A 9423-nucleotide genomic window follows, 5' to 3' on the forward strand; every position below is an offset into this window, starting at 1 on the left:
TGAATTTGGGAGGCTGCAACGGTCGTAAGTGTGAAAAATGGTCATAAGTCGCTTTTTTTCGGTGCCGTTGGAACTTTGAATGGTTACTAAATGAACTGCCCGTCTCTCTCTCTCTCTCTCTCTCCTTCATATTTGCAGGACAGAAGGAAACTCTATGACAATTACATTCAAATTCATCAAATAAAATGGTTATCATCGCCTGAAAAGACAAAGCAGCCCTGTCAACAATTCAGTTTTTTTTCTGATTTTTCGCAGGGCGAACTTTCCACAATTCAGAATAAATTCCCGTTACCTGATTAAATCTCCTTGTAAAGGCAACAACATTCGGGGCGAGGATGTGTTTTTCTTTTTTATTCCATCCACAACTTGCAAGTTCCTAGAAAATACAACGGCAGGGTGGTTAATAATAATTTAACAAATGGCTCATTTCCATCACAAAAACTCAGGGTCAGAGAAAAGCGAAAGACCAAGAGAAATATGTATACAAAAAAAGCCTCAGCATTATCCTGTGGGATTTAAATGGCTAAAGGCCCTTACATTTAGTTTTGTCTGCAATACAGACACCAGTTCTGATTCGGCTCAGTTCCCTATCAGACTACGAAGAATCAGCTGGAAAACGAATTAAGGGAGAGCATCATATTCGCAGAATCCGGACCAAATGAGCCATGAATACAAAAAAACATTTGGCTTCTTCCTATAACCTCTAGTCAGTTTTTTAGAAGGAAAGGAACACTTAAAAGAGAATATTTGCAGCTTGGGGTTGAACTGTGGGGTTCTTGGTGGTCTCTGAGCTTGGTGGTTTTCTTGCAGATGTTTCATTACCCAGCTAGGGAGCATCATCAGTGCTACAAAGGAGTGGGGTTTGTGAAGAGGTGGAGGAAGATGAAGAAGAGTAGGAAGAGGAGGACGAAAGGAGGAGGAGGAAGAAGGAGGAGAAGAAGAAGAGGAGGAGGAGGAGGAGAAGAAGAAGAGGAGGACTGTGGGTCCTTGGTGCTCTCTGAGTTTGGTGGTTTTTTGCAGACATTTCATTACCCAACTAGGAGACATCATCAGTGCTACAAGGAATGGGGTTGGAGGAGGAAGAAGAAGAGGAGGAGGAGGAGGAGGAGGAGGACTGAGAGGTCCTTGGTGCTCTCTGAGGTTAGTTCTTTTCTTGCAGACGTTAGATTACCCAGCTAGGTAACATCATGAGTGCTAGCACTGATCACTAGCCCTGATGATATTACTTAGTTGGGTAATGAAATGTCTCTAAGAAATCAACCAAGTTCAGAGAGCACCAAGGACCCCACAAAAGAAACTCTCTCTGGATTGGATCTAGCCTAAATTGATCGACCTTGCCAAGCTGTGTGTCACCATGGGGCTTTTCCATTTACTTCAAAGAACTTAAAAGTTTCTACTCACAGTCTAAAATGTAAGGCAGAGAAAGCGTGGAGACGTTTGTGTGAATGGCACTGCGTCCCACAGAGGCCTTCTCTCCTCTGAAAACCAGAGGTGGAGGACTAGGGAACAAACCCACATCAACCCTGTTTTGTACACGCCAAGAAGCACAGCTGGGAGATGGACGGCTTTATAGAAACAAGAAATAAAGTGACTAATCCCTCTGGCCAGCCGTTTGTTGATGCAGTCAAGAACCAGCCACTTCTGCTAATGCCTCCGACACATAGTTTACACTGAAGGAAACTTCCGTTGGAAATAAACGGGCTTTGAGGATGGATGTTGGGGCTAACAAAGTTTGCACACAATGCCTCTGCACACCCCTTAGAGAAGCCACGGATACTTCCCAGACCGGCCTCTCCCTCTTGCTTATTGTAGGAAAAATATTTCAGGAGAGAAGAGATTTATTGCTTTTATCATTCCCTGAGCTAAGCAATTCACTGCCACAAGGCAAGCAACTTAAATGAGATTATTTTTATTTAACCTACTGTGGTCTTTTTTCTACTGTCAACCCTTGGCTGGGTAACATTGCTTATATAAACACTCACTAAACAAGACAAGGGTAATGTGAATAAATTTGCCAAGCTTTTGAATGCGCCGAGATGCTGAAAGCAAGCAGAAATAGGATAGGTAAGACCCACTTAGCTATTTTTCACTCTATAAAGCTGCTAATGGCTTTCCCATTACTACAGCGCGGATCTGGAGTAGAGTGGCAAGCTATCTTTTGCAAACGTTTTCTCTTTATTTATTCTGAGATGGAGATAAGGAGAACCTTCTGACAGACGCAGAAATTAGATTTGTAGTTTTTTATTATGATGATGTCACGGTTATAATTCTTCCCTCCGCTTCAATGGCAGGAAAATGCTTTGCTGAACACATGTTCTCTAAGAAGCTGCTACGTTTTCCCAAGATAATGGTGGTTATTATTTAACATCATCAACAACAATCATAATAATAAATGCCAAAGCCAGTCTAAACAACTGGCTGTGCAACCAACCATAACAATGTATATATAACAATTATATGCTGCCCAGACCTCAGCAATTCATATAACCCACTCATCCATCCATCCATCCATCTGGTTACCTACCTACTTATCTACAGAAAGCTCTTGACAGACTTGAACATTGGGTTCTATCTAACAAAACGAAATTCAATGGTGAAAAAAGTAAGGTTCTACATTTAGGCAAGAAAAACAAAATGCACAGGTACAGTATAGGTGGCACCTTGCTCAAGAGTAGTAACTGTGAGAGGCATCTAGGAGTCCTAGTGGACAACCATTTAAATAGGAGCCAGCCGTGTGCAGCAGCTGCCAAAAAAAGCCAACGCAGTTCTAGGCTGCATCAACAGAGGGACAGAATCAAGATCACGCGAAGTGTTAATACCGCTTTATAATGTTTTGGTAAGGCCACACTTGGAATATTGTGTCCAGTTTTGGTCGCCGGGATGTAAAAAGACGTTGAGACTCTAGAAAGAGTGCAAAGAAGAGCAACAAAGATGATTAGGGGACTGGAGGATGAAACATATGAAGAACAGTTGCAGGAATTGGGGTAGGTCTAGTTTGATGAAAAGAAGGATTAGGAGATGACAAGATAACAGTCTTCCAATATCTCAGAGGCTGCCACAAAGAAGAGGGAGTCAAGCTATTTTCCAAAGCACCAGAAGGCAGGAGAAGAAGCAATGGGTGGAAACTAATCAAAGAAAGAAGCAACCTGGAACTAAGGAGAATTTTACTAACAGTGAGAACAATCAATCAGTGGGACAACTTGCCTCCAGAAGTTGTGGATGCTTCAACACTGGAGGTTTTCAAGAAGAGACTGGAGAGCCATTTGTCTAAAATGGTATAGGGTTTACTGCCTAAGCAGGGGGTTAGACTAGAAGACCTCCAAGGTCCCTTCCAACTCTGTTATCCTATTCTATTCTAACCATGTTATTAACTTGGCAACCTATCTCTGCATGTACACCACACACAAACAGGAAAGCTGTATTTTTAGGTACATACCACCTGATCTTAAGCTTTCTTACGCTAGGAAACACATACTTGGTAGCATTTAATTTTCTTATGGCAATGTGAAAGAAACGAGAATTGGCAGATAACCTGAGAATCTAACACAGTAATATTATTTGAGTCAATAAACACAAGACCTTCACAGGTACATTGCATTATTAACCTATTAATTAACAACCTCTTCCTTTCCTTCCTTTCATATATATGAAAGCAGATTTTCCATTTCTAGTGGAAGTTTCATCCCGAGGTGGGTTTTGTGTGTGTGTGTGTTTTGAAGCTGGACCGTGTTTCCCAAGAAAGATTTAATGTATTGTTCTGATTACTCTCCCGTGGATAATAGCAGGAGTTACCGATGATTAATGCAACAGTTTTTTAAACAGCAGCAAACGTCCAGGAATAATCACAGCAATTGTGTTCCTTCCAACGAGGGTGATTAGTTTATTTTAAAATAACATATGTGAGTGATGTAAGCAAAATAATGGCCTCCTTGAAATCCCACAGAGCAGGCTAGGGAAAAACCCTCTTTCGGTTCTCAAAATTGACTAGAACGAACTGATCGTCCAGCGTTCTCAACCTGTGGTTGCCTAAACTCTCAAGGGTACAAGCCGTTATCCCCATCAGCTCAGATGCTCAGATGAGCATAGCTTAACATTAGACGGACAATCCAGGAGTAAACAATGCCCCAATCAAGGAACTTCCAAGATATTCCCATCAACACTGACAGGACAAGCTGCTAGAATATACACTGGGAGCAAACCTCACTCCCTACTAGGGGTGAAATGAGAAATCTGCAAGAAAACAACCAGGGATCCCACAGTCGTTTTCCTCTCCTTCCTCTCCTTCCTTCCTTCCTTCCTTCCTTCCTTCCTTCCTTCCTTCCTTCCTTCCTTCCTTCCTTCCTTCCTTCCTTCCTTCCTTCCGTCCATCCTTCCTTCTTTTCTTCCTCCTCTCCTTCTCCTGCCTCCTCCTCCTCCTCTTCCTTGCAAACCACACTCCTTTTTAGCACTGATGGTGTTACCTAGTTGGGTCATGAAACGTCTACAAGGAAACAGCCAAGGCCGGGGGAGGGGTATGGACTAGATGACCTACAAGGTCCCTTCACACTCTGTTAATCTGTATCCATGATAAAAACTTTACTTCCTCAAAATATATATCCTTTTACGGAAGCTCCGCATGGCTTGATCACATGGTTTGATCAACAAGATATCACCCAATCTCAAGAATAACCCTCCCTTAGAGAATAAAGACCTTTTTACTCAAAGCAGAGTTTTAAAGTTTAGAGTTCCAGACAGCTGGAAAAGTTAGCAACGTAATCACCAGAAGTCTAATTAGTCCTGGGGACACACAGTACATATGTTGCCGATTAAACTGCAGATAAACAATTATATATAAAATGTTCTGGCTACGTTTGCAAGAAATTTGAAAGAAAAATTACCATTTTTTCCATTTCTCAGGGAATTAAAATAAATAAATAAATAAACAGCCTCTGTGTATTACAACATCTGCCATTCCCCCGCTCCCTGTCTTCTGCCAAACTTTAGCTGAGTGGCCTGGCCGTATGCAGTCAAACACATGGGTCCTATCGAAAGCCTGCTTGAGGAAGCTGGAAGAACAAATGTTTTGACGGGCGTCCAGCGCTCGCGCTGAGGGTTCAAGAGGATGTGGCATCTGCTTTCAGGCTCAGTTCATCCCATAAGTGAAGTCAACCCAGCTACTGTTCAGAGTTTCGCAGCGTAAATTCAGCGTCAGAAAAGTAAACACAGATGGCTGAGGCTTCATTTAACTTCTTTATAAACACATAAAGTCAATTTTACAATACCGGTTATAGATGTCTCCAACATGGAGCAAACTCAGACAGAAGCAGACAGGTCACAGGTTCAGAGCAGAACAGTAATTCAGGAGCTCAGAAACAGTCCTCAGTTTCACTTTAGTTCAGCAGGCAAGCAAGACAGTTGGGTAATGAAACGTTTGCAAGAAAACCACCAAGGTCAGAGAGCACCAAAGATGACCCCTCTAACTCCTCTGGTTTTCTTGCAGATGTTTCATTACCAAACTAGGCAACAACATCAGAGCTAGCAGGGAGTGGGGTTTGCTCCAGCACTTACTAGCACTTTCCATTCCCTTCCAGCACTGATGATGTTACCTAGTTGGGTAATGAAACGTCTGTGAGGCACCCCCTAAACCTAGAGAGCACCAAGGATCCCACAGTTCAAACCCTGAGCTACAAATATTCTCTTCCATCCAAATGTAACGTGATAGGATATGAATGAAACCCATTTCTTAAAAAGAAATCAGTCAGTGAGTGGATCTAGAACTGTCCTAACAAACCAGAGCTTAAGAGCTCTTCTTAACAACGTTCTGTCACTTACCTCTGGCTGTATAGCTTTAAATACTGGCATATCCATCAGTGTAATCTGACTCTATGATAAAAAAAATGAAAGGAAGAACGATTATGCATTTTGGAAAAACGGACATCTGGCAAGCCCATTGTGGATCTGTCTAGAAGGATGCCAGTGTGTCCAAATTCACAGGCTGTTGCGCTGAACTGAACCAATAAAAGGCTCTTGGGTTGACACCAATGACCAAGAGGCTGCATTTTGATTTTCCTCAGCTATTCTCAAACGCAGTTGAGGTGGTCGCTCATTTACGGCTACTTAAGAGGCAAAGGGCCAAATCCCTTTGTTTAGGAATCATTCCAGTCTTTTTGGGAACGCTGTACAGGGAGATCCTGGACTTACGACCACATTCAAACCCAAACTGAAGTGAAATGTTTATTGTGAGTTTTGCCCCATTTATGACCTTCCTTGCCACAGTTGTTATGCAAATCACTGCAGATGTTAAGTTAGTAATACGACTATAGAGAGGGGGGAGGAAGAGAAAGAGGGAGAGAGAGAGAGAGAAAGAGGAGAGGGAGAGGGAGGAAGAGAGAGAGGGAGAGAGAGAAAGAGAGAGAGAGGGAGGGAGGAGAAAGAGAAAAGGAGGGAGAGAGAAAGAGGAGGGAGGAAGGAGAGAGGAAGAGAGGGAGAGAGGGAGAGGGAGAAAGAGGGAAAGAGAGGAAGAGGGAGAGAGGGAGGAAGGAGAAAGAGAAAAGGGAGGAGAGAGGGAGAGAGGGGAGAGAGGGAGAGGGAGGAGAGAAAGAGGAGAGGGAGAGAGAGAGGGAAGGAGGAGAAAGAGAGGAGAGAGAGAGAGAAAGAGGAGAGGGAGAGGGAGGGAGGAGAGAGGGAGAGAGAAAGAGAGAGAGGGAGGGAGGAGAAAGAGAAAAGGAGGGAGAGAGAAAGAGGGAGAGGAGAAGAGAGAGAAAGAGGAGGGAGGAAGGAGAGAGGAAGAGAGGGAGAGAGGGAGAGGGAGAAAGAGGGAAAGAGAGGAAGAGGGAGAGAGGGAGGAAGGAGAAAGAGAAAAGGGAGGAGAGAGGGAGAGAGGGAGAGAGAGAGGGAGAGGGAGGAGAGAAAGAGGAGAGGGAGAGAGAGAGGGAGGGAGGAGAAAAGGGAGAGGGAGGGAGAGAGAGGGAGAAGAAAGAGAAGGGGAGGGAGGAGAGCGAAAGAAAGGGAGGAGAGAGAGAGAGAGAGAATGCACTGATCTAATGTGTGGAAAACCAGCTGACTACAACTAACTGAGCAGGAACTTATTTTAGTACTTACGGCTACTACTGTTCAGCATACTTCAAGATGCAAAACCTTTTTTACTTACCGCAAACTCCTCTGGAGTTACTTTTAGCACGTCAAACACGACGGCATCGTAACTCTTGTGAGCATAATCCGAACTCTGTCCTTCCAGAGAGTCAGAACTGCTACTGACCTAGAAGGGGGGGGAAAAAGGAAGGAAGGAAGGAAGGAATGGGTGACTTCGTTTATTTTAATTTCTGCTTTATGTATCTGCTGGAGCCATCTTGTTTCGAAGAAGCGACTCTGGGCAGCTCGCAGCTTAAAGACATTCAAATAACCTGCGACAAATATTCCCAAGACAAGAGGATGAAAGTACAGGTGTTCTAACACAACCCTTCTCTTCATCGCTGACAGGGGATACACTGTTTCCCCGAAAATACGACTTACCCTGAAAGTAAGTCCTACCTTCATTTTTACACGTTCTTGCCCCATATAAGCCCTACTCCCAAAACAAGCCCTAAGCTGAAACAGGCTGTTTGCTGCAAGGAGGCAAATGGCTGGGAGGCAGAGGCAGATTTTTTTCCCCCCTTGTTTTCCTCTCCAAAAGCTAGGTGGGTCTTATATTTTGGAGTGTCTTATACTCTGAAAAATACGGCGATTTATTTGCTCCTGTTTCCAATCACAAGACTTTTTTTCCCCCCTCAAATGTAAAAGAATATGTCAGCTCACTACCTGAGGTTATTTGCTCTCTAGAGTTATAAAACAGAGCAGAGGTAATCCTGTAATCTGTCCTGTGTTGCTGACAAATTATGTCAGTTTTAAAACTAGCTCAGGCGTTAAGGAGTCTGGTCGAAGATATCAGGGATAACTTGATTAGTTAAGCATTAACAATGCAAATGGGGGGGAAAAAACCCAGATCAAGATTTATTTGCAAAAAACATTATTATGTAAATAAGAACGGCGGGGGGGGGGGGATGGATATGCACAAACATTGTTCAAAGCATGTTCAAATCTTGCCAGGCGCAGTTTAAAAGCAAAACTGCCACCCTAGACAGCTTTACTAAGGAGGAGCTGCAGTTTAAAAACCAGATTTGCTAAAGGAGTGCGCAGTGTTCAGTCAGCTCCAGAACAATATAATCGTTCTGGCTGTAGGAACGCCATAACATCAACACTCCCAGCTATTTTAAGTGTATTGTCTGAAAAACCACACAGTGAAACGGAATGGAAAGAAACCTTAAATGCCATGAATATGTATGTATGCAGAATAAGTCTGCCCTGTTTAGTAAACAAGGTATTCGAACTAGGCCAAGTTGGTTATGTCTGAACTGCTTCTATGCGACAGATGTCTTCTTTTGAACAAACATGGGAAGAATTTCTCTTGTCTTGAGCAAATAGGCCCAGTAAATTGTTTCCATCTGCAAGACATTAGCTGTGAACTGCTATAACTCGAGTGTGTAAAAACAACAGTAGAAGTTTCCTAAACTAATTTGTGGCCTAAAAGACTAGATACCATATGATCTTAACTATCAGCAGCAGGAGGAGGAGGAAGAGGAGGAAGGGGGGGGAGGAGAAAGAAAGGGAGGGAGGGAGGAAAAGGAGGAGGAGGAAGAAAAGAAGAAAAAGGAGGAGTAGGGGAAGAAGGAGAGTAAGAGGAAGAAGGAGGAGGAAGAAAAAGAAAGAAAAAGAAAGAAAAAGGAGGAGAAAGAAAGAGAAAAGAAGGAAGGAAGGAAAAGGAGGAGGAAGAAAAGAAGAAAAAGGAGGAGTGGGGGAAGGAGAAGGAGAGTAAGAGGAAGGAGGAGGAGAAAGAAGAAAGAAAAGAAAAAGAGAAAGAAAGAAAGAAAGAAAGAAAGAAAGAAAGAAAGAAAGAAAGAAAGAAAGAAAGAAAGAAAGAAAGAAAGAAAGAAAGAAAGAAAGAAAGAGAAGGAAGGAAGAGGAGGAGGAGGAAGAGGAGGAGAGGAGGAGGAGGAGGAGGAGGAGGAGGAGAGCAATATATTTTACAAGAGTTACAAATTTGCAGAGATAAATCACAGCCATGATCATAAACCTAATCTAAAAAAAAAAAAAAAGAATTTCCATTAAAACCCTTTCCACTTGTAAATGTTTAAGAAGCAATTAGCAAGCAGCATGTGTAAATTTGTTGATTAAATAAATATTTGGTTTAATTCCCCCATGGCTATCCACAAAAAGGGGATGAGGTTGCCCAGATGAGGAACATTTAACTCTCTTCCATTTAAGTCAATTCTCCAGAACCACCACACCGTGTTTCCAAGAACATCTGGAGTTGTTTCACATCCAGCTAGTTAGCTAATCTGAAAACATTTTGGCCTTTAAATCCGTCACCAAACAGGCCTCCTTGACAGTACATGAGAAGGCAGGAAA

General features: G+C 42.9%; 1 protein-coding gene across 1 annotated transcript in view; it reads right to left on the reverse strand.

The window, feature by feature from the left end:
* The window catches only part of RALGPS1 (Ral GEF with PH domain and SH3 binding motif 1), a 75371-nt gene extending 67835 nt beyond the window's left edge, over window positions 1-7536 (reverse strand). The window contains exons 1-4 of the mRNA XM_087944274.1: window positions 7492-7536; window positions 7130-7237; window positions 5812-5862; window positions 293-376 (exon numbers count right to left, since the gene is read on the reverse strand). Of these exons, the coding sequence (XP_087800400.1) occupies window positions 293-376; window positions 5812-5862; window positions 7130-7237; window positions 7492-7536 (288 nt within the window). The remainder of the gene's footprint in view (window positions 1-292; window positions 377-5811; window positions 5863-7129; window positions 7238-7491) is intronic.
* Between the last annotated feature and the right edge of the window lie 1887 nt (window positions 7537-9423).

Source organism: Notechis scutatus, chromosome 15, assembly GCF_049901735.1.
Source record: "Notechis scutatus isolate UNSWTSFEM ecotype Mainland chromosome 15, rNotScu1.2, whole genome shotgun sequence".
In the NCBI taxonomy this organism is placed as follows: domain Eukaryota; kingdom Metazoa; phylum Chordata; class Lepidosauria; order Squamata; family Elapidae; genus Notechis; species Notechis scutatus.